The 25,632-nt window shown below is 45.0% G+C and overlaps 1 protein-coding gene across 1 annotated transcript in view; it reads right to left on the bottom strand.

Annotated features, from left to right (window-relative positions):
- Positions 1 to 175: 175 nt before the first annotated feature.
- LOC134749641 (uncharacterized) overlaps positions 176 to 25,632 on the bottom strand; it is a 35,753-nt gene continuing 10,296 nt past the window's right edge. The window contains exons 6-14 of the mRNA XM_063684657.1: positions 24,565 to 24,676; positions 23,591 to 23,726; positions 23,184 to 23,312; positions 22,941 to 23,144; positions 19,524 to 19,711; positions 14,346 to 14,487; positions 11,883 to 12,107; positions 8,786 to 8,899; positions 176 to 2,775 (exon numbers count right to left, since the gene is read on the bottom strand). Of these exons, the coding sequence (XP_063540727.1) occupies positions 1,375 to 2,775; positions 8,786 to 8,899; positions 11,883 to 12,107; positions 14,346 to 14,487; positions 19,524 to 19,711; positions 22,941 to 23,144; positions 23,184 to 23,312; positions 23,591 to 23,726; positions 24,565 to 24,676 (2,651 nt within the window). The 3' untranslated portion in view covers positions 176 to 1,374. The remainder of the gene's footprint in view (positions 2,776 to 8,785; positions 8,900 to 11,882; positions 12,108 to 14,345; positions 14,488 to 19,523; positions 19,712 to 22,940; positions 23,145 to 23,183; positions 23,313 to 23,590; positions 23,727 to 24,564; positions 24,677 to 25,632) is intronic.

Genomic DNA, 25,632 nt, shown 5'->3' on the forward strand with positions numbered 1-25,632 from the left:
GTAATTCGCAACTCGTGTCGATTTAAAACACTCCCTGCGGTCGTGTTTTAATTTATCGCCACTCGTTTCGAATTTCCTCTTTTCCGCACTTGTATCGTAAATAACTATTTTGTGGCTGATAGCCATCTATACCACGTAGGATAAAGCAAGAACAGGATTAAAATGAAATAAGATAAATATTAATTAACGTTTATTGAGAAAGTTATTACAATAGTCCAGTGGTCCAGGTTATCTTGGCACGACACACCCAGGCTACTATCACAGATCCAATCAACAATGGCTCTCAAACTTAAGACGAGTTGCTGTCAATATATATATTTTTTCTAACTTTCTAAAATTATATTTGTGGCAAACAAGCCTTATCTCAGATATTTACTTATTGATAAATTCTATGTCAATTTCCAATTAACAAGATAGAATATTTGTAACAGTAGTCAAATGCGGAAAACATTAACAGGTAGAGAGAATACTTTATACTAAACTATTAATATCAACATTATAAAAGTAGGATACTTGCGGACAAGTATGTAAAAAAAAAACAAATGAACACTTAAGTCAAAATGGAAGAACAAAAAAAAGTTAAATCAAAAGGGATTCATTTGTCAAATTATCATTTCAAATCGAATTTCTTACACTAGGGCGCCATTTAATGACCAGAAATACTTACAATCACAATTTTAGTCACGACATTCTCGCGTCGCGGATTAAGGTATTTATTATAAACAATAATCAGTCGACATCTTTTCTGCCTCGCGAAGATCACGGGTTGTTTCGACCCTGCTGTCTAGGCGCGCCATACTTATACAACATATCAAAATACTAATAAGCTATCTAATCGAATCGAATTTTTACAAGACTATGGATTATAGTCGAAGAGTATTTAAACTGTAGGTTGTTATACGAGGTCGGGCGGAGCGGTGAGCGGGGACGACATGAGTGACTAAAGTGATTTCGGTATGAGTAAGTAACACACTTAACTGAGCTTTTATAGTTACCTAATATATTTCGATGCTAAACTAATGTAGGTACGACATTGAAGCGTATAAGTAAGGCACAAACTTTTATTTATCGTAAAAAAGGTCAGTTATAAAGTTATTACTAAGTCGGATCAAGCCAACTCTGCTTCACGTGTGTAATCTAAATGTGACACTACCCTTGTTAAGTATATTATATTTAGTGCAAAGTTAACTCGGATGGACTCTTATTCGGACGTCGGTCTATCGCAAGAGCAGCAGGGGCCCGTATACTTCGCAACGGTTGAGGTAGGGCGGTCGCGGGAACATTAACAACACTCACCTGACCATCGGTAGTCGGTAGTCCTTACGTCCTCGCAATAAGGTTTACCAATAGTGAGCTTAACGTGATCGATACGCGCTATTTAATAAAGTTCTCAAAACCTGGCGGCGGCCGGCAGGTGGGGCGGTACTCTCGCGCGTCGGGGTTGAGGCCGGGGTTGAGGCCGCCGGGGTTGAGGCCGGGGCCGGCGGGGCCGCCGGGGCCCGGAGGCCGCTCGGCCTCGTCGCGCGCGCGCCGCAGCGCCGAGAGCATGTAGCCGTGCGCCGCGCCCGGGTCTACGCCGGAAAGCAACTTGAATATCTTGCACTCCTCTGCGCTTAACACCACGGAGGGACCGTCCGCGCCGTTTAAAGAGTTTGACGACGCTCGGAGCGGCCCCGAACCGCAGTTTGCCGATAGCGGGCCGTTCCGCGCGGGGCTCGTGGATTGCAGATTTGGTGAACTGGCGCCATTATATTGCTGATTAGGTGCAGGCCCGACGATAGCCGGATTTGGTACGGGGTTAGATCCGAAATTCGGCGAATTAGGCCCCAAGCCATGCGGATTCGGTCCCGGGTATGGCCTGAAGTTTTGCGTCGAATTCGGTACGACCTGCTGAGGATTTTGAATCGAGTTCGGAACGAACTGTTGGACATTCTGTGCCGAATTCGCTACAAAATTTTGAGGGTGTTGCGCGACCGGAAAATCTCGGTTCGGCTGATAGAAAACCGGCTGGCCGTAGTAGTTCATACTGACCGGCGGTCTGAACTGGGGATAGTACTGCTGCGGGGACACGCGCGGGCGGAAGTAGCCGGGCGAGTAGTGGGGGACCACGGGTACAGAAACCGGCTGCGGCTTGTAGGGCTGCGGGCACTGGCAGTACGGGAGCGCGTAGAACGAGGCGGGGTGCGGTGTGGCGCAACACGAGCGGGCGCCGCAGGGTGTAGCGGGCGCGGGCGCGGGGGCGGCGGGCGGCGGGGGCGGGGCCGGGGCCGCTGGCTTCGGGGACACAGGCGCGGGGGGCTCCGGGGGCACAGGCACGGGGCCGGGGGTTTCCGGGGTCATGCAACGCTCCTGAAGCTCCGGGACGGGCGAGTCTAGCCCGGCCGAGTGTCCCCGCGGCGACGCGGCGGGGGTGGGGGTGGAGCTCGGGGCGGGCGACGGCTCCGGGCTGAGTTGCAGGAGCTCCTCCGTCGGCGGAGAGGGAGCGAGACGGAGGAGCGACAGCGCCATCGGCACTCGATTGGCGGCCAGCGCAGAGGGCGGGGAAGGCGGGGGGCTGCAGCCGAGCTCGCTCGTGCGCTCGTCGGCGTCGGCCTCCTCGAGCGGCTCGCAGCTGTCGTCGCTAGAGGTCGGCAACAGAGCCGCGACGTGGTTCCGGTAGGAGTCGACGTAGTCGAGCGCGATGCCGTCGCGCAGCAGCGCGTAGATCTCGGTGTAGTTGGGCGTGAGGCCGTTCTCGAGCGCGTGGAAGGTGGGCAGCAGGTAGCCGTCTCGCGCCTGCAACACCCGACACGCCGTTAAGGCGCGCTGCCTAGCCGCGCCGACCCGGTGGCGGGCCGGGGTCGGGCGCGCGCCTTAACACGGGCCCGCGAGTCGGGCGTCACCGTCACGACATAACACCGCTTTAGCAAATTGCTCGGATTTCAAATTCAACATAAGAGACTGAAAAGCCATTTCATTTTACAGAAAATCGGCTGTTGATTTTTGTTTGTGTCAACTTCACAGGGACGGAAGGTTAAGAAAGTATTCCCTGCAATTTGCTGTAGGCAAACTAAACGAGTGGATATCGCTGCGATCGAGAGAACTTTTGATTTTGTTATGACAGCTTTGATCTGTTTTCTGTTTAGTTTACCGTGAGTATCATTTGGCGTTTATTTCTTTTAATTTTTCCAGAGGACATTAAGAGTTTGCAAGGTAGAAATTTAATGCCAAATGACACTTTAAATGTTATTGTACGTGATAGTACGCAGGCCGCAGGAGGCTACCGCTAAATCAAATTTGGAAGCGTGAGGGAGATAACTCGAAAGCCGAAACCGTATTTGTGATGTCTGATGAGAATAGATAGCGTACTAAGTTAATACTTTTAAAACAATCTCTTGTACCCATCACGCTCCGCGATTGTTGAGCCATTGAGGGTCCTAGCTAAACTGGTTGTTCAATACATGCGCTATGAATGTGCAATAGCACCCTAAACGGCATAACAATCACGGAGCGTGACTGACTGTACATTTTTATAACTGCCATTCAAGTATGAAGTTGTCGACACACACACATAAAAGCACACTCAACACTTCCAAATGAGACGTACACACCCGCGCCCGCGCCGCCCGATTCTCGCGAACCGAAAAGTCAAAATCAAAAATGCAATATCACCATAGAAAAATTAACTGCGTTTAGGTATATGTAGAAATATATTAATAAAACCAAAAAAATGATCAAGAAACGTAAAATTAAATAGCGTAAAGAAAAAATAAACCTTATAACAATTTTAACTAATAACATATTTTAACTAAATTAATTAAGTTATACACAGGGTTATATGGTAACTTTACTAATTACCTAAAGATTTTTACACAAAAATAAAACATTTCTTTTCCACCCTAAAGGCCCATTTACATGGTGCGAGTTTCTCGCCTCGACCATGCGATTATCGTAGCACGAGAAAAAATATGGCATCATGTAAACTATACGTACGATATCGTACAAGTAGGGGCGATAATCTCCTCGCCTTTGATGATTGGATGTCTCCGTGTAAACAAAACTTAAATGCGAGAATCGTATTTCGAGTTTATATGCTTTTCAGTCGTCATCATGAGTGCATTGCAAGAGGCTGTTCTGATTGTGTCGGTACTTTATATGTTTTAAATTATACTTTTACATTTTAAATGTTTTATTAATCGCCAAAACGCACAACAAAATTTTCTTTGAATATATATAGGTACTTGAATGCTGCTAACTATTTCCCGCCAACTTTTTTTTATTAGGGCAACGTCACGGCATTTCAGCCAAGAGCCAATATTAAAATAAATGCAACTTAAATTATATTTAAATCATTAAATTAATTTGTTTCTGTTAAAAAAAAAAACATTTTTGGCAGAAGATATTATCGCTGACTGTATTTTTCACACCAACAACTAATACTCATCGAGAGAATTTTAACGAACCCAAACACATCTAGGTTGCGTTGTTTTATAGAGCCCTATATGGATAGGGATAGTTGCCACCTCCTGTGTCCATGTCCATATTCAGACCAGTTCAATGGTACCATAATATTACATTGTCACCATCAAACTCGCATATGTATAGGAATTTTATATACTCTCTTTGAAATATACATGTGTGAGCTGTGGTCACCTATAAGTGGCTAAACATCAGTCAATGTTAATTATCCTTGTGCTAATGTACTAGTGTAGATGTATTATCCGTTGGTGATCCTTAAATAAATAAAATAAATAAATAAATAAATTTTCATCTCAATCAAATAATGGGAAGTGGCTTAAATTTGCAAGATTTGACCAGAACAAACATATTCAAACAAACAAACATTTGCAAGTTAAATAAAAGCTTGTAAAAATAATGTGAGAAACAAGAAATATTACTTTATTACGAATATTTACAGTATACGCATAACTAGTGGTAAATGATTAGCAACTAATCACGTGAGTTGACTGGCAAAACTCGTATTAAAATCGGTTCGGACCGATTCGTGCGATACTCGCACGTACGTGAAAAAATGTCATACGAGAACGAGTTTAGACGAGTCGAGAAATCGTAAGAAAATATCTCCCTAGAATGCGGCTCCTCGTGTAAACTATTTCACCTGGCGATAATCTCCGTGCGAGTATCGAATGACATAATCGTAGGCGAGTTTATATTTCTCGCATGAATGTAAACATTTTTATACGATACTCGCCTGGCGATTATTGCATACGATAATGTCATACGATTTCTCGTCCCAAAACATGCGAGAAACTCGCACCATGTAAATGGGGCTTTACTTATTGTCTTAAATTATTGTGATTGTATTAGATAAGAAAAAATCAACACAAGTATAAATTAATTCGTGCACCAGTTCTTGTTAATCCTTTCCCTATATTAACTACATTCGATGATTCCGTTATTTTAAATAAAAAAAATAAAAAATAAAAAAAACTGGTTCTACACGTAAAATATCTACAACTCCATACAAACAAACTCTGCGCACACTTTGCAGTGAAACTTTCGTGAACATATTTATACAAAATCTGAATTAGCCTCATGCATGAAGTTTATATTTGAACGAAATATGTTTTATTCGGATGTTTGTTACCGTTATATCTGTTACAAATGCATTTCTGTTTTTAATTTCCATTTAATTACTTAAAATTATAAATAAAAAGTACAAAAGTTTGCCCGCGAAAAGCTAGTGAGCGAAACGCTCGAAACGCCACGTGACGTCACGCGTTCGACAGATTAGTGTCATTAGTAGCAAACGTCAGTTGGGCCGCCCAACGTGTGACGTCATCACGCTCTGTCGAATTCGCGCCAAAAATTATGAGCGTTTCAACCGCTCAAAAATTTTCAGCATTTTAAATATTTTTTAATAAAATAATGTTAAGGTTTACAAAAGTATTTTTATCATTTCCGGTGTTCCAACGATATAAATTATGAAACCAAAAATAAAAATAAATTCATGCATGGAGCTAATTGTCTGACCAGCTTTCGGCTGTAAATAATAGTTGTGGCGCTAGGTAGGCATGACATGAACCATAGAGGTATAATTATACAGAGATGAAATGGGGGAGGGGCAACAAATAACCCGACCAAATTACGTGGGTTACATACATAACATATACATTACTTGTTGTTGTTTTTTTATAATTATAATTAATTTAAATCTAAACCGTAATTGATACAATGCCTATTATTATATAATTTTTAACTAGTATAAAGACATATTGTATAAAGGTTTTTGTTATATTATATTTCAATATAACGTAATACTTTATACAATCAAAAACATATTTTTCTACTCGTCGAGTATAATCTGTATCTTACGACTTCATATGCTACACTACAACCTTACTCTTTTCAACGTTGGATAGTCTATGGCACTTCCGACTCAAGCATAAGAATTTTATCAATACGGTTTAGTCAATTATAAAAATTTTGAAAATAGAACTTCTTACATTTAGTAGTAGTAAAATATTTCTTGTTTAAGGAGACTCGATTCAATGCAAATTATCCTACTTAAACACGCTGCTGCGTCGCATCTGCTTTGTGATTGGTTAGCCAACAATTGCTTCATAAGTCATAAACGCGCATGTGACACCCTTCATATAGTAACATCCATGTCCTACGAAAACCGCTTAGCGTTGCTTGTTAGTCTCCATAGGCTAGGGTGGCCAAAATCGAGAAAAAACTGTCTTAAAATTGAATTTAGCGCGGAGCAGGTACCAGGGCCTCATGAGTTACGAGGAGGTGTCGTTGACCAACCCGCCGGGGGCGCCGGGCCCGCGGCGGCCGGTGCGCGTACGAGTATGAAGGTATCGCGGGTCGCGGCAGCTCGCGTATCTTAGCTGTATACTTTTGGTTTGTTTACCTAAGTATATGATTCTACTAGTTGAAAGTATTATTTTTTTGTCTCGTAGAAAAAGTATTGTATACAATAGTGATATAGTCAAGCTTTTCAATCTCGTACCTTAACTTAAGCAACTCAGCAAGCTTCGTTGCTTAAACACGGTACTCGACTGAAAAGCTCTCTATTATATCACGATTGTATAAAATACTATTTTTTTATACGGATCAGATTTAACCTAACCTTACCCACTTTCTGGGAGCCTTTTATTTCTATTGAGGCCTACATATGAATATATAATGTAGCTAATACTGAGAGAGCAGTGTATATTAGACGAAGTGTAAAACCCTATAACTATCACACCAATAACAATATTATGTATGTTGTTGATTACCTTAGGTAAATAATATAGTAGTATGCCTTTTATTGCGTTATTCAAAATGATTATATCAATTATATCAATAGTAGATTGTTAACCAAGGGATGAAAGGCACCCATTTCTGCCGAGGTATTTTCCGAGCCTGAAATGATGCCTTTCACCCGAGTTAAACACTACTTTTCATTTCGAATACGAGGAAAGTAAAATGCATGTGTTTTTTTTAAAAACATGACTATAAGTATACATTTTTGTAGTATTTCTTGAGGGTACTTTCAATTAACAATTCAGGCAATATTATCGTTATTTATGGAATGGAGTCTAATATCAGAATGCAAATCGTACGTACTTCGAACGTAAAATGCTCTAGTGCAGACACGTATCATTTTCTGTACATCTTTTAGAACAATAATGACCCTCTTTCAGAGCATGAGAAATGAATACTATAATATATGGAAAGTATAGTGCACCTAGTTTTTTGGGGATACCGCCGTTTAGCCAAAAAAATTTTCGCCAAATTTCACTTCCCATCAAACTTATGGCATGGCATCAGTTTCATTTCCCAAATGAAATTTTAGCAAGTTTTTTACTTCGCAACCATTTGATTTCCCAACCCCATATTGCGAAATGAAAATGACGTACTAGGTTGGGTTAGGTTAGGTTGGATTATGAAAATTTGCGAAATGAAATTTTGCCAAATAATAATTTGCGTAAAATAGTTTGGGAAGTAATACTTTGGGAAACGATTTTTGGCAATACATTAGTAAACCAGTTTTTTGTTTTGGTAAGAAAGTTATGGACAGAGCCAAAGGGCGGGAAAGAAAAGAAGGGAGGCGTTTGCCCAGCAGTGGGATACACTAAAATAAAATAAAAAAAGCAAATTATTGATCTTAGCAGCAATATCAGTGACAAGGTTTTGAGTTGTTTTTGTAAAGTTTAATTGTCCGTGATTTTCTACCGGGTTCATACCGAGCCGGGCGCGGAAGACTCGCGTGACAGTACGAAATTCATCGTGTTTAGCGTCCTTACATGACCGGTAACTATCAAGCGGCGCGCAGCCGCCCCGCCAGCGCCAGTTTCTTGCGCAGCACTGCACTGGAAACCGATACCACCGAGGCCGACACCACACTAGCACTCACCACCGTGGCCGGGGGGGACTTATCATCTACAGAGACCGCACTAGCCGTGACCACTGTACCCTCAGGGCTCGAGCCCTCCTCTTTAAGCTTAACTAGTTTTTTCAGCTTGGACAGCCTAGAGCGGCTGGCGCTCGACTGACTGACCACGCTCGTAGCCATTAGAGTTCTCAATTTAGCCAGTCTAGAAGGACCGACAGGTACACTGGCGTCACTGACAACACTAGGTTCTCTTTCGGGGCATTCCCACTGTTCCAATCGCCTCGGCGGGCGGCCGACGACCTCCGAAGCGGACGCCGACACGTCGCTGTCGCTGTCGCCGAGCTCCGGCGCGTCGTGCCGGGTCTGCAGCACGCAAGACACGAGGGAGCGCACGTCCAGCTCGTCGGAGGAGGCGGGGGAGGCGGGGGAGGCGGAGGAGGCGGAGGAGGCACTTACCCCGAGCGCGGACAGGGAGCGCGCGTCGGCGTGCCCGGCGCGGATCATCTGCTCCGTGATGTTCACGTCCTCGGCCGTCGACGTGTCGATCAGCAACACTTCGAGGATGCTCTCCTGCGGGGAAAACGGTTTACTGGATCGGTGCACAAACTGTTTGTAATCGTTAAAAGGTTGCTAAATTTTATTGTATGGAAAGTTTCATCGTGAACCACCGCGGCGCGCCGGGTGACGTCGATACGTCTGTCGGGTGCGGATTGTGCAACTGGTACTTAATTGACCGAAAGCACTTACGTTAATTCTTACTAAAAAAGTAATTACCGATTTGAAGTCAACCCGTATAATAAAAAGGTCCCAACGAATAGGGTCGTTGACACGTGTCGAATTTTATATCTAAATCTTGCCATATAGATAGAATGATCAATTTATTACAATAAATTGGAAATTAAAAAATATATGGAAATATTAAAAAAATACAAAAGTTTTTTTTTTAACTTCCAAATAGTAAAAAAATAATGCTTCCATTCCATTCCTTATATTTTATAAAAAAAATGTATGGGAACAATATACATAAACTCGGTATTTCACCGACAAAATCGCTATTTCCTCGTTTTTCATACATCGTAACGGCTTCTAAGCATAAGCATCGTGCGAGGCCGGGGCTCGGGGCGGGTCGCTAGGAAGTGTAATAGTGTAGGCAGCGGGCAGTACCTCGGGGTCCACGGCCACGACGTTGCCGACGAGCTTGCGCTCGCGCACCAGGTCCAGGCAGTAGGAGGCGGCGGCGCGCGGCCAGCGCCGGCTCGCGGCGGCGGGGCGCAGGCCGGCGAGCCGCGCGCGCACCGCCTGCGCCTCCAGCGCGGGCTCGGGGCGGGTCGCTAGGAAGTGTAATAGTGTAGGCAGCGGGCAGTACCTCGGGGTCCACGGCCACGACGTTGCCGACGAGCTTGCGCTCGCGCACCAGGTCCAGGCAGTAGGAGGCGGCGGCGCGCGGCCAGCGCCGGCTCGCGGCGGCGGGGCGCAGGCCGGCGAGCCGCGCGCGCACCGCCTGCGCCTCCAGCGCGGGCTCGGGGCGGGTCGCTAGGAAGTGTAATAGGCAGCGGGCAGTACCTCGGGGTCCACGGCCACGACGTTGCCGACGAGCTTGCGCTCGCGCACCAGGTCCAGGCAGTAGGAGGCGGCGGCGCGCGGCCAGCGCCGGCTCGCGGCGGCGGGGCGCAGGCCGGCGAGCCGCGCGCGCACCGCCTGCGCCTCCAGCGCGGGCTCGGGGCGGGTCGCTAGGAAGTGTAATAGGCAGCGGGCAGTACCTCGGGGTCCACGGCCACGACGTTGCCGACGAGCTTGCGCTCGCGCACCAGGTCCAGGCAGTAGGAGGCGGCGGCGCGCGGCCAGCGCCGGCTCGCGGCGGCGGGGCGCAGGCCGGCGAGCCGCGCGCGCACCGCCTGCGCCTCCAGCGCGGGCTCGGGGCGGGTCGCTAGGAAGTGTAATAGGCAGCGGGCAGTACCTCGGGGTCCACGGCCACGACGTTGCCGACGAGCTTGCGCTCGCGCACCAGGTCCAGGCAGTAGGAGGCGGCGGCGCGCGGCCAGCGCCGGCTCGCGGCGGCGGGGCGCAGGCCGGCGAGCCGCGCGCGCACCGCCTGCGCCTCCAGCGCGGGCTCGGGGCGGGTCGCTAGGAAGTGTAATAGTGTAGGCAGCGGGCAGTACCTCGGGGTCCACGGCCACGACGTTGCCGACGAGCTTGCGCTCGCGCACCAGGTCCAGGCAGTAGGAGGCGGCGGCGCGCGGCCAGCGCCGGCTCGCGGCGGCGGGGCGCAGGCCGGCGAGCCGCGCGCGCACCGCCTGCGCCTCCAGCGCGGGCTCGGGGCGGGTCGCTAGGAAGTGTAATAGTGTAGGCAGCGGGCAGTACCTCGGGGTCCACGGCCACGACGTTGCCGACGAGCTTGCGCTCGCGCACCAGGTCCAGGCAGTAGGAGGCGGCGGCGCGCGGCCAGCGCCGGCTCGCGGCGGCGGGGCGCAGGCCGGCGAGCCGCGCGCGCACCGCCTGCGCCTCCAGCGCGGGCTCGGGGCGGGTCGCTAGGAAGTGTAATAGTGTAGGCAGCGGGCAGTACCTCGGGGTCCACGGCCACGACGTTGCCGACGAGCTTGCGCTCGCGCACCAGGTCCAGGCAGTAGGAGGCGGCGGCGCGCGGCCAGCGCCGGCTCGCGGCGGCGGGGCGCAGGCCGGCGAGCCGCGCGCGCACCGCCTGCGCCTCCAGCGCGGGCTCGGGGCGGGTCGCTAGGAAGTGTAATAGTGTAGGCAGCGGGCAGTACCTCGGGGTCCACGGCCACGACGTTGCCGACGAGCTTGCGCTCGCGCACCAGGTCCAGGCAGTAGGAGGCGGCGGCGCGCGGCCAGCGCCGGCTCGCGGCGGCGGGGCGCAGGCCGGCGAGCCGCGCGCGCACCGCCTGCGCCTCCAGCGCGGGCTCGGGGCGGGTCGCTAGGAAGTGTAATAGGCAGCGGGCAGTACCTCGGGGTCCACGGCCACGACGTTGCCGACGAGCTTGCGCTCGCGCACCAGGTCCAGGCAGTAGGAGGCGGCGGCGCGCGGCCAGCGCCGGCTCGCGGCGGCGGGGCGCAGGCCGGCGAGCCGCGCGCGCACCGCCTGCGCCTCCAGCGCGGGCTCGGGGCGGGTCGCTAGGAAGTGTAATAGGCAGCGGGCAGTACCTCGGGGTCCACGGCCACGACGTTGCCGACGAGCTTGCGCTCGCGCACCAGGTCCAGGCAGTAGGAGGCGGCGGCGCGCGGCCAGCGCCGGCTCGCGGCGGCGGGGCGCAGGCCGGCGAGCCGCGCGCGCACCGCCTGCGCCTCCAGCGCGGGCTCGGGGCGGGTCGCTAGGAAGTGTAATAGGCAGCGGGCAGTACCTCGGGGTCCACGGCCACGACGTTGCCGACGAGCTTGCGCTCGCGCACCAGGTCCAGGCAGTAGGAGGCGGCGGCGCGCGGCCAGCGCCGGCTCGCGGCGGCGGGGCGCAGGCCGGCGAGCCGCGCGCGCACCGCCTGCGCCTCCAGCGCGGGCTCGGGGCGGGTCGCTAGGAAGTGTAATAGGCAGCGGGCAGTACCTCGGGGTCCACGGCCACGACGTTGCCGACGAGCTTGCGCTCGCGCACCAGGTCCAGGCAGTAGGAGGCGGCGGCGCGCGGCCAGCGCCGGCTCGCGGCGGCGGGGCGCAGGCCGGCGAGCCGCGCGCGCACCGCCTGCGCCTCCAGCGAGGCCCACGCGCGCTTCAGCGGCCGCAGCGACGAGGCCGACACCGTGTCCACCGTCCCGTAGTCCACGTGCAGCACCTGGACCAGACATTTACGACTATGTAGGGCGCTTCACCCTAGCGTCGGCGATGCATGTCGCCGCCGTCGCTCGGGAGACCCTACTTAGTCAGGTCGTAAGTTCTGTCACAAAGGTTTTGACTGGTAAAATCTAGGAGGACATAACCAAACGGAACCGCCGTCTATAATTTGCTGTACAAAAAAGTCTGCCAATTTTTGCGGGGGAAAGGAGGGGAACGTCAAATGTATACGTAACGTCAAAATACTACATAGCCATGTCAGATAAACGTCAGTCCGGATACATTGTGTATGACCATTGGCCGACTATTTTCGACAGGGGGGAATGCCTGTTAATGGCTACTCCGTTTGGTTATATCCTCCTATATAGGTCCTCTATAGCGTAAAATGCAATACGAAGCTTTTAATAAAAAAAAGTTAGCCATGATTTGAAAGCTCGTTTTATACTGATCGAAACGTAACATAATTGTTTTAAAATTTAGTTCGCGACTTTGTTTCCTACTTATTTACTTTGGGATTGTTGGTAGACGCGAGTACGCGGCATTTAACCTCATGCATGAAGTTTATATTTGAACGAAATATGTTTTATTCGGATGTTTGTTACCGTTATATCATGTTACAAATGCATTACCGTTTTTAAATTACCATTTAATTACTTAAAATTATAAATAAAAAGTACAAAAATTTGCCCGCGAAAAGCTAGTGAGCGAAACGCTCGAAACGCCACGTGACGTCACGCGTTCGACAGATTAGTGTCATTAGTAGCAAACGTCAGTTGGGCCGCCCAACGTGTGACGTCATCACGCTCTGTCGAATTCGCGCCAAGAATTATGAGCGTTTCAACCGCTCAAAAATTTTCAACATTTTGAATATTTTTTAATAAAATAATGTTAAGGTTTACAAAAGTATTTTTATCATTTCCGGTGTTCCAATGATATAAATTATAAATCCAAAAATAAAAATAAATTCATGCATGGAGCTAATTGCGAAAAGTTATACTTCACAAAAGGGAGTAAAAATTGGTGTCGCATTAATAAAATAGGTACAATTGTTTATTTGTATGAACCTACTATATTAGAACGTTATTTTATCACCAACATTTAGTTCTTCGACAAGTCTTTACTTTAGCTAATACCCTTCAAACTTAGGGTACTTTTTTATGTGTAACACGCTTAGGTAAGTATTTTTGACTGCCATCACACGAGTAGGTTTGGTAAGACGTGTACAGTTGCAATTTAGACGTATTTTTGCAAACGGGAACCAACCCACACCAAACACTCATTCAAATGTTATGTAATGACTAGGTACATTGTTTTAACATTAAAGTTCGATTTTCAATGAGTATTTGTTGTGGGTTATTTCTTGTCATATAGATAGAATGACCTTCGAGTAGTACTCCCTGTGTAAGAGTACATACTCACCTTGACAGTATCACTGTCAACAATCTGAACGATGAGCGACCGGTGCCAGTCTCCCTCGAACACGCTGCTGCAGTACTGCCCCGGCCGACGGGCGCCGGCGGCTAGCACGCGGTCCATCCCCTCGCCCTTCGAGTAGTACTCCCTGTGTAAGAGTACATACTCACCTTGACAGTATCACTGTCAACAATCTGAACGATGAGCGACCGGTGCCAGTCTCCCTCGAACACGCTGCTGCAGTACTGCCCCGGCCGACGGGCGCCGGCGGCTAGCACGCGGTCCATCCCCTCGCCCTTCGAGTAGTACTCCCTGTGTAAGAGTACATACTCACCTTGACAGTATCACTGTCAACAATCTGAACGATGAGCGACCGGTGCCAGTCTCCCTCGAACACGCTGCTGCAGTACTGCCCCGGCCGACGGGCGCCGGCGGCTAGCACGCGGTCCATCCCCTCGCCCTTCGAGTAGTACTCCCTGTGTAAGAGTACATACTCACCTTGACAGTATCACTGTCAACAATCTGAACGATGAGCGACCGGTGCCAGTCTCCCTCGAACACGCTGCTGCAGTACTGCCCCGGCCGACGGGCGCCGGCGGCTAGCACGCGGTCCATCCCCTCGCCCTTCGAGTAGTACTCCCTGTGTAAGAGTACATACTCACCTTGACAGTATCACTGTCAACAATCTGAACGATGAGCGACCGGTGCCAGTCTCCCTCGAACACGCTGCTGCAGTACTGCCCCGGCCGACGGGCGCCGGCGGCTAGCACGCGGTCCATCCCCTCGCCCTTCGAGTAGTACTCCCTGTGTAAGAGTACATACTCACCTTGACAGTATCACTGTCAACAATCTGAACGATGAGCGACCGGTGCCAGTCTCCCTCGAACACGCTGCTGCAGTACTGCCCCGGCCGACGGGCGCCGGCGGCTAGCACGCGGTCCATCCCCTCGCCCTTCGAGTAGTACTCCCTGTGTACACGACCGATTACATTATACCTTATCTTTCCATTTGACATACAAATACAAATAATTTATTGAAAAAAGTATTGTACAGAGGTTCATGTTAAAGACTAAGAGTTGTTAGTAGAGGAAAGTGGATTACGAAATGCCTGAACTAGGAGTTCCTGTGTTTCAGGCAGCAAAGGACAAAATTAATCTTTTTTTTCTTTCAATTTTTATAAAAATAAGCCACATAAATGTTAATAGAAATAAGCAACAACTATCGCTATCCAATGGAAGCCGTGACTTCGAGCTCCCAATCAATGCACTCATGGCGATCGAGACGGACCGTCAAAAGCGAACTGCGTGAAGTTGGATCGAGCTAGACCCAACTTTAAAGATTTAATAAGCTGCCAGCCTAAAAACATAGTTTTAAACATAGACATGGACCAAATCAACCACTCTCTCTTCTATGGTCCTTGACATAGATATCGCGTCCGTGAAACTAAAAGTTTAAAGCACCGCGAACACTGAAGTTTGCAAATTGCGGACATCTTTCTCTTTTACTCGAATAATTAGAGATATTAATATAATTTGTCTATGCTAATGTAATGTGCTATCATTGTTGTTATAATTGTTGCTGTTATATGTATTATTATTGCTGTTAGTCTTAAGTTTCGTGACGCATTGGTTCAACTGTACCATATTGGGTTGCATACAAATGAAAGTCATATATCTTTGATACGCATAACCACTTGTGTCATAATCATCATTGCGCATACAAATCAAAAGTAATATTATATTGTCATACATTTTTAGCCATAATATTTGATGCCATACTCAGCAGTTGTCATACACTTTTTGGTCATATACATTATAATTATAATAAATGAAATGTCATACAAACTAAAAGCATATTTATGGATACTTATAAATGTAATTACGTATAACGTTTTGTACCATAATCATTTTGAACCATAATGATTTAAGGCATACTAACTTATTGATAGCCGTACATACACCCACCTCCATAACGTCTAAAAGAAAATGATAAGCAACACAAGAAACTCCTCGAAATAAACCTTTTCCCTAATCTCCGTCCAAACACTTAATTCGACGGAGCCCGCTCACGCGGGGCTTCTACTTCTGCGTAGTTTGTCCTTCGGACAAGTAAAGAAACCTAACGAACCTAACCTACCTACAGTACCTACTATTTAAATAAATCTATATCTATGATTAGTTTCTTTTATAAAACCGTTACTCCTACTAGAGGGAGCTCCTCTCCTTCGATCTCCTCTTTTATACGGTCTTTGTGTGGTTGTAAATAATTATGACTAAAGTAATATTTGCTTCATGGGTTTCTCACAACCATACATATTTATTATTCATGCTTTGTAACATTTATGAAAAAACTCTTTCCTACACCGGGGAACGTTTCCAACAGGTCCATAAGACAATACCAAATGCCAATACCGCCACACAGTCTAGCAGTCAGAAAAAAGAGTGCATACATTATGTGCATTAGAATCTTTAACAAAATTCCTGTGGCATTAAAAAATTTATCAACTCCGGAGTTCAAACGTAAACTCTATGAACTGTTATGTAAGTGTTGTTTTTATAATATTGATGACTTTCTTAATCATAAATTTTAATCTTATGTTAATTTCTAATGTTAATTCTTAAGCTTATGTATGTATGACATCCTTTCTAATTTTGTAATTACTTTGACTTTTATATTCGAAATGGCGTAACTTTATAACTGGACATTGTATAAACTGTATAAATTGAACTATGTTGTAAGATAATTATTATAATTAAGTAGTATTATTAATTTTCTGTGATTTGGCGAAATTCTACTACTGTTAGTAGCGAATCAAGCCAATATACAGTGCATGTACACCTGTATAGGTAGAATCTTGGTGAAACAAACTCAAAATATTGTACCCAACACCTACATATGTAACCCAATATTCATATGCAAATAAATCATTCATCATTCATCATTCATTCAAAAACATTTTATGACCACTAAATATATGACTTAATTTTTTATGTCTATATTAATAGTATGCACTGCAATACTTCGAACGAAAAACAATTATGGATATCAAGCATATGACTTAAAATTGTATGCGAATTAAATTAATGACTAAAAAAATTATGACATAACTCATTTATAGGCCAGGAAATGAATGACCAAAAAAAGTTATAGAGGGAAACGCTTGGAACACAAAGGTGTTAATGTTGATACCATAAATGAATTCAGCACCCCCGATTTATACGAAAACGATACCAAACCCGGCCTAGCAGCTTCACTGATGTCGATAATCAAGATAAAAATGAGAGCCCTAAATAAACTTTCTTAAAAACTATACAAGATATCAAAAAACTTGACTTAATAAAACTTGTAACAAATTAAATCACTTTTCATTTTGTATAAGTGGCCATGTCGCTCAGACGCATAGTTTCCGAGATATAATCGAAAAACCGAAAAATTGAACCTTCATACCCAACTCTCCCCCCAGCACCAGGGTTACGGTCGGGCTTTTGATATGTTCATCTCCTAACTAGTCCAAACAAAGCTACGAAGTCAAAAATTGTATTCCTAGCATTTCCCTCTATACCTTCTTATTGCTTGGTCTATTATGACAAAAACCCAGTTATACCACAGAATAAGTAATAGTATTATCATACAGAAATATATATACGCCGCGACTCAAATTTCCTCGCCCCGCGACACCAGATTGACAGCCGTTTGCCGGCCGCTCTGTACTATTTTGAAGCAACTTACTCACACTATGACGCATGACGCGTGTACAGACGTGCCGTTCACACATAGAAACGCAAGTGATTTTTGATGTATAGCGTGTCCGCCCTGTGGTTATACTCAGGAATAATTATGACTAAAGATTTTTATGGCTTACAATTTTATGCATAAAGTGTTATGACAATTAAAAATATGACAAAAGTTATTATGCGACCAGAGGGCGCCCCCATTTTTATCAATAAAATAAATAAATTAAATTAAATAATGTGTCGTTCTCAAGTAAAAGGTACCACATTGTCACCATAAGGGTGAAATTTGCTTAAATCTCTATACGAATAACCTGTCAGAGCGTCCTTGTGGTAAGCGACCATGTGGTTCCTTTTACATGAGAACGACACCTATTATTACTTTGTTATTATTACAGCTTTATTTTCGACTAGCGACCCGCCCCGGCTTCGCACGGGTGCATTGCTGATGTATTATAAATATAAACCTACCTCTTGAATCACTCTATCTATAAAAAAAACCGCATCAAAATCCGTTGCGTAGTTTTAAAGATCTAAGCATACATAGGGACAGACAGGCAGCAGGAAGCGACTTTGTTTTATATATTTTTTATTTTTATTTATTTAAACTTTATTGCACAAGCAAAGAAAAATGTACAAATGGCGGACTTAATGCCAAAAGGCATTCTCTACCAGTCAACCATTAGGTCAAACAGAGACATAAATGTTGGTGCAGGATAGATTCATAAATTATAACGAGAAATAGAACCAAAAAAAAATCAAATATTATGTATATATATATATATATAAACATAATAACGTAAACTAACAAAATTATGATTAAATACTAATACTTATATGATAATACTTATATAATGAGAGCGTTGAGAAGTGTGTGTGGTGTGAGATTACAAGATAGAATTAGGAACAGTGTGATAAGGGAAAAGTGTGGACTGAGCGAAGATGTAGTGACAAAAATTGAGAAAGGTATGTTGAGATGGTTTGGACACGTGGAAAGAATGAGTGAAAGAAGGCTAACAAAGAGAGTGTATAAGGGAGAGGTAGAAACGGGAGTTGGAAGGGGCAGACCTCGGCGGACTTTCTCTGATCAGATCGGGGAAATCCTGAAGAAAGGCCAGGTCAAGAGCACCCTAAACCGGCGAGCGTGTATGAGGAATGTTATGAAAGTGAAGGAAGCGAAAGAGGTATGTCAGGATCGTAGCAAGTGGAAATCCGTGGTCTCTGCCTACCCCTCCGGGAAATAGGCGTGATTATATGTATGTATGTATGTATGTACTTATATGATATACTAAAGATAAACTAATACATATTAGTACATACAAGATGGAGAACATTATTTAAATTCTTCTGACAGAAGATGCTTGCGGAGTAGACGCTTAAAAACAGGCTTGCTTGGGGCTTGTCAAATCGAGAGAGGGAGGGAATTCCAGAGACGGATTGCCTCAACGGCGAAAGAGTTGGACATAAAACCAGTACGGTGAGAAGGGATGGAGAGTTTGAGTGAGCGGGAGGAACGCAGTTCACAGCCTGGACGGGGGGCGACAAAAGTGAATTTACATTTAAGATATCCTGGTGTAGAAGGCTCGAACAAGATGGAAAATAATATACTCAGGATTCTAAGGGACCTACGCCGACGGATAGAAAGCCAGTTGAGCTGACGTCGATAAAAAGAAACATGGTCGTATTTGCGAAGGCCGAAAATAAAACGTATGCCATTATTAATGAGACGGTCAAGTTTATTGAGGTACTCCTGCGAGATATTAGTCATGCATACGTCCGCATAGTCAATGACTGGCAAAACTAGAGCCTGCACTAGGAGTTTTTTGGTACCTACTGGGAGAAAATTCTTAAATTTGTAGAGATTACGCAGCGTCCAACAGACTTTCCGACTAACTTCTGAGATTTGGTAATTCCAGGTAAGGCTTGGATCTAAAACAAGGCCGAGATCTTTCACTTGTTTAGATACTGGAATGATGGTGCCATCAAACAAGATCGACGCGATAGATTTATACTATGTAGTGACTTTACAATGTGTAGGTACAATGTATTTCCAGTTTATAACTATGAATATTATCCATCTTTGTTAGGGGCCCCTCTAAGGGTAAAAGCCTCCTCCATTTTTTTTCCACCTTTCCCTGTCCTTTTACTGTAATTAATGTGTAATTAGAGTGACAGAGAAAGATGAAGAAGCAGATTCTTACTTGATCTTTCTCTTTGCAAACTTCGGTGTTCATGGTAGGCCCTCTGAACTCCAGCCAGGGTACAGTACTCACGTCATTTGGTCCATGTGCTCCTGCATGAGCTCGTGCTCGGGCCCCAGCCGCTGCAGCCACATGTGGCTCGGGGAGTACACCTCGGCCACCACTACAGGCAGCATGTCTCCGGGGGCCACTCCGGACAGGCTGCCCCGTGGGATGCTCTCCAGGAAGCTCAGGCAGTCGGAGGGGAACACGTCTGGGTCCTGACACACATAAATACAATTAAAAAATTCTAAGTCTAATCGGACATACCATGGTTTAGGTCCACAGAGCACAAAGATCAAACTAAATGGGGACCTACGCGAATTTTTTTAAATATACCTGGAGTGTTTGCTCGCGATGAATTCAACCTATTACAAGGTGATAGGGTCGACATTAGTACTTACATAGTCTATGCCAGGTAAAGCGTCATCTGCGTAGAGTAGCGTGCGACTGGCTTGCTTGCTCGTGTTGACCTGAATCTTACTACAAGGAGATAAGGTCTACATGTGTAATTACATACTCTATGCCAGGTAGAGCGTCATCAGCGTCGAGTAGCGTGCTACTGGCTTGCTTGCTCGTGTTGACCTGAATCTTACTACAAGGAGATAAGGTCTACATGTGTACTTACATAGTCTATGCCAGGTAGAGCGTCATCAGCGTCGAGTAACGTGCGACTGGCTTGCTTGCTCGTGTTGACCTGAATCTTACTACAAGGAGATAAGGTCTACATGTGTACTTACATAGTCTATGCCAGGTAGAGCGTCATCAGCGTCGAGTAACGTGCGACTGGCTTTGCTTGCTCGTGTTGATCTGAATCTTACTACAAGGTCATATCATATCATATCATATCATTTATTCCATTGTAATCATGTTCATTTGTACATACTGGTCTTACATATTGGTCAAGTCGGTACATGATACCCTGCTAGGGTGTACAATATTGGATCTTAAACTACTTATTTTGAACTTATACCTAGTTTTAATTTCTTATATAAACTTTAAATAAAATAGAATTGTCAAAAAAAAAAAAAAAAAAAACAATAATAATAAGATAAAACTAATTCATGCGTTAATCATTAATAATCATAAATTATAGTCATACTCATACTCGAATGAAATTTAACAATAAATTATTAATAGTTATCATAAAATTCATAAACAATTTAATCATTTTGCATTATCCAGACTTTCATCATTAAAAAATTCATCCATTGAATAGTAACATTTTTCTAATAACATTTCCTTTAACTGTTTCTTAAATAATTTATCGCTAACTTCTAGATTCAGAAAACCAAGCACTTTATTCATTACACGCACACATCGACAGTAAGGGCCGTTTCTTACCATAGCTAATTTGGAGGGTGGCAATAATAGTTGGGGAACGACAGGTTTGCGATTTGGTCTTGACAGTTTTTTTATCTCAAACAACTGAAGGTGACTTTTTACAAAAAATGCCGCCTCCATTATATAAATGGAGGGTAGTGTTAGTATTTTCAGTTGTTTGAAACATGAGCGGCAGCTGTTTGGTACGCGCGTATTTGTTAGGATACGAATGCATTTTTTCTGCATAACGAACAGTTGATGCACATCGGTGCTTTCTCCCCACAGAATAACACCATACCGTAGCCATGCGTACGCATATGCGAAGTATGCGGATTTAGCGGTCTCAATGTTCGTATTAATCTTTAATATACTTAATGCGTAGATGAACCTAGCCAGTTTGGATTTTATATCTTGTATGTGCGATTTCCAGTTAATACTTGAGTCTAGTGTTATACCCAATAGTTTGCACTCATCTACTTCTTCGATGGTTTTATCATTATCAATTTGTAAATTTATATGCAGCGGGTTTTTTTGGTTTGGTTTAAATTGTATTATTTTCGTTTTATTCAAGTTTATATCGAGGTTATGTTCGTGGAGCCAGTCAGTAACTGTGTTGAGAGACTCCAAAAGGCGAGTATTGCATTCTACACTATTTGTACAGTTCAGTAATATTGAGACGTCATCAGCAAACATAACGCATGATGTGTTCAAAATTTTTGGCAAGTCGTTTATGTATGCTATAAACAGAAGGCATCCTGTTACACTTCCTTGCGGTATTGAGCAAGTCGTGTGCCGTATTTCTGAGGTAATTATACGCGTTTCTCCTGTATTATTGTCTAAGTGTTCTAATTGTACATATTGTCTACGGTTATAAAGGTAAGATTTGAACCATTCATGTGCGTTTCCGCGAATTCCCATGCCATATAGTTTGTTAAGTAATATCTGGTGGGAGACGCGATCATAGGCTTTGGTCATGTCTAATAACAATCCGACGCCGTATTGTTTATTATTTATGCAATTTAAGGCATCTTGTATATAATTATACACAGCAAGGCCGGTGGATCGCTTACATCTGAATCCATATTGGTTATTATCTAGAATATTATATTTTTCAAAAAATTTGTATACACGGTTTGACATTAACTTTTCAAATATTTTAGAAATAGACGGTAAAAGGGCAATAGGCCTATATTGGTTCAAGGTGATAAGGTCTACATGTGTACTTACATAGTCTATGCCAGGAAGAGCGTCATCAGCGTCGAGTAGCGTGCGACTGGCTTGCTTGCTCGTGTTGACCTGAATCTTACTACAAGGAGATAAGGTCTACATGTGTACTTACATAGTCTATGCCAGGTAGAGCGTCATCAGCGTCGAGTAACGTGCGACTGGCTTTGCTTGCTCGTGTTGACCTGAATCTTACTACAAGGAGATAAGGTCTACATGTGTACTTACATAGTCTATGCCAGGAAGAGCGTCATCAGCGTCGAGTAGCGTGCGACTGGCTTGCTTGCTCGTGTTGACCTGAATCTTACTACAAGGAGTTAAGGTCTACATGTGTACTTACATAGTCTATGCCAGGAAGAGCGTCATCAGCGTCGAGTAGCGTGCGACTGGCTTGCTTGCTCGTGTTGACCTGAATCTTACTACAAGGAGATAAGGTCTACATGTGTACTTACATAGTCTATGCCAGGAAGAGCGTCATCAGCGTCGAGTAACGTGCGACTGGCTTTGCTTGCTCGTGTTGACCTGAATCTTACTACAAGGAGATAAGGTCTACATGTGTACTTACATAGTCTATGCCAGGTAGAGCGTCATCAGCGTCGAGTAACGTGCGACTGGCTTTGCTTGCTCGTGTTGACCTGAATCTTACTACAAGGAGATAAGGTCTACATGTGTACTTACATAGTCTATGCCAGGTAGAGCGTCATCAGCGTCGAGTAACGTGCGACTGGCTTGCTTGCTCGTGTTGACCTGAATCTTACTACAAGGAGATAAGGTCTACATGTGTACTTACATAGTCTATGCCAGGTAGAGCGTCATCAGCGTCGAGTAACGTGCGACTGGCTTTGCTTGCTCGTGTTGACCTGAATCTTACTACAAGGAGATAAGGTCTACATGTGTACTTACATAGTCTATGCCAGGAAGAGCGTCATCAGCGTCGAGTAGCGTGCGACTGGCTTGCTTGCTCGCGCTGAGCGAGGAGCTTCGCGGAACTCGACGCAGGCGTAGTGTTGCAAATTTGCGCCCCCTGACGACTGACAAAGTTTCCCTGCTGCTGCCTTTTGCCCATTTTTGCGCCCCCCTTGGATGGCGCCCGGGGCACTTGCCCCCTCTGACCCCCCCTAGTTACGCCACTGCAAGTGTACTTACATAGTCTATGCCAGGTAGAGCGTCATCTGCGTCGAGTAGCGTGCGACTGGCGTGTTTGCTCGCGCTGAGCGAGGAGCTTCGCGGAACTCGACGCAGCCGTAGTGCCGACTCGCAACAATTGCTCTGCTCCTGGGAAATTGGTTTTTAGACTTGGGGCAAGAGGCAAATACTAATGTAGTAAGCACAAGAGTAACAAGAATTGATCCCACCCACTCTAAATGGTCCCACTAGGTCAAACCGGCCCTGATACAAAATTGTACATTTTGAAACAAGTGTTTTGACTTTTATGCATTATGACAAAATGTCTAAAAAAAAATTGTTATCGTCAAAAATGTGTTAACATGAACTAAGGGGACACAGTTGCTTTCGGCCACAATACTTATAAAACGCTTATCATTACTACATACCGGTCCTCCTTGTATGGTAAGCAGCCAGTTGCCGTCAGGGGATCGTTGCGCACTTAACCCTTCCACAGCGCACGCACACGCTGACACTGATGGATAGCGGAAGCGAGCGAAGTTTAGCTCGTGACCATATTCCTCTCTGAAACATAATGTTCCATTACAGATCTATTTAAAGCCGCATACACCATATGAGCCGCCCGTGTGACTTTTGAAACGCTCATAACTTTTGGCGCAAATTCGACAGAGAGTGATGACGTCACACGTTGGACGGTCCAACGGACGTTTGCTACTAATGGCACTTATGTGAACTAATCCGCCGAACGCGTGACGTCACGTAACGTTTCGCGCGTTTCGCTCACTTAGCTTTTCGCGCGCATATTTTTGTACTTTTTATTTATTATTTTAAGCAATTAAATGATAATTTAATAACGGAAATGCATTTGTAACATGATATATCGGTAACAAACATCCGAATAAAAAATATTTCGTTCAAAATATAAACTTCATGCATGAAACTAATTGCCGCGCGAGGCAGTTAGGTCTGTGAAGACGTTCCACGAGTGAGGCACCAACGTCAAATAATTTCAATTAAAATATTTGTCTCCGACAGCCTGAAAGTATTCCGTTGATGCCAAATTAGCGAAAATAAACTACAGTCGAGCTCGTAGATATGTATAGATTTTTTCACCTTATTGCAATGGATTAAGGTAAACAAATGCATTCATATTTTTATGAACTCGACTATACAAGAGAAAAATAATTTATATAATTATTGTATTTTGTTTGATTTAATTTCACTTCTTTTCAATTTTTTATTAATTAATTTATTATTAAGTTTATTGACATTCGTTATATAGTGTTTAATACTAACCATATATTTAAGCTTTATGTGTACTAACAACAATGATCTCAGTTGGTCTATGAATAAAAATTAAATTAAATTAAAAATTAAATTACATATAACTAATATAACTTACTCATACAGCCGTAGCAGCTCGCTGCACCAGAGGCCTTCAGGTCGCCGCGACACCAGCCGCAGTATCTCGGACTGCAGGTTCGACCACGCCGTCGCCGATCGCTCGCTGAGGCCTGCACAACACTACTTTGAAAACTAGGTCACAGAAAAAAATGCCAAAATCTAATACAAATCCCCCACTTTCTTGCAATTAAAGTCAGTAAAAATGAGCCAGCCCGAATATTTGCCTACTAGTCAAAAAGTACGCGCGGACGCGATGCCTTAGGCGAGGCATGTCTTTAACTTCCAAATTCCTCACAAGGCTCGTTCTGTATGGGCCCTAATAAATAGCTGGGTATCCGCCAAAGAATACAAATACGGATAGAGGATTCACGATCAGTATCGTAAATAGATTCTCCAAAGAACTATACAGCGCGGGCAGGAGGATAGCGAACAAATTGTAGAGACGCGACGGTCGGTGTATGCCGACTTGCCGAGTTAATAGGTACACAAAAAAAGTATTGTTTCCCATAAACTTTTAAGTCATAAGTCATAATGTATTGTTTGTCTGCATTTTCGTTAGTCAAAATTTGGTTTTTCTTAGAAACGCGTGACACAAAATAAACCTAACCTGTCTATAGGATAACTGTTGAGCGTAGACTGTTTTCCGTTGAAGCTCGTACGCTGAAGACTGGAACGCGCTGGCCGAAGTGAAGCTGCCGCTGCTAATTACCTCGAAGTACCACCACCATGTTACCGGGTTAGTGTAGGGTTAGTAATAATAACTCATACTTAAAGTTAATAAGTTAGTAGAGTGTTGATGGACTAGTTGCTGCTTCGCTAGGCGTTGATGGACTAGTTGCTGCTTCGCTAGTCGTTGATGGACTAGTTGCTGCTTCGCTAGTCGTTGATGGACTGACGAGGCTCGGTTGGGCGGTCATATTTATATGAGAGCGCGACCGTGCCACGCCCACTGTGAGTCAGTTTCCATTTATTGGCCAATCAGCTTACGCTATTTTACAGAGTTAGGGAATAGGTAATATTTATTGTGGGACATTGATTCTTAATATTAAACATTGATTGGCTTATA

Source organism: Cydia strobilella, chromosome 18 (assembly GCF_947568885.1).
Source record: "Cydia strobilella chromosome 18, ilCydStro3.1, whole genome shotgun sequence".
Taxonomy (NCBI): domain Eukaryota; kingdom Metazoa; phylum Arthropoda; class Insecta; order Lepidoptera; family Tortricidae; genus Cydia; species Cydia strobilella.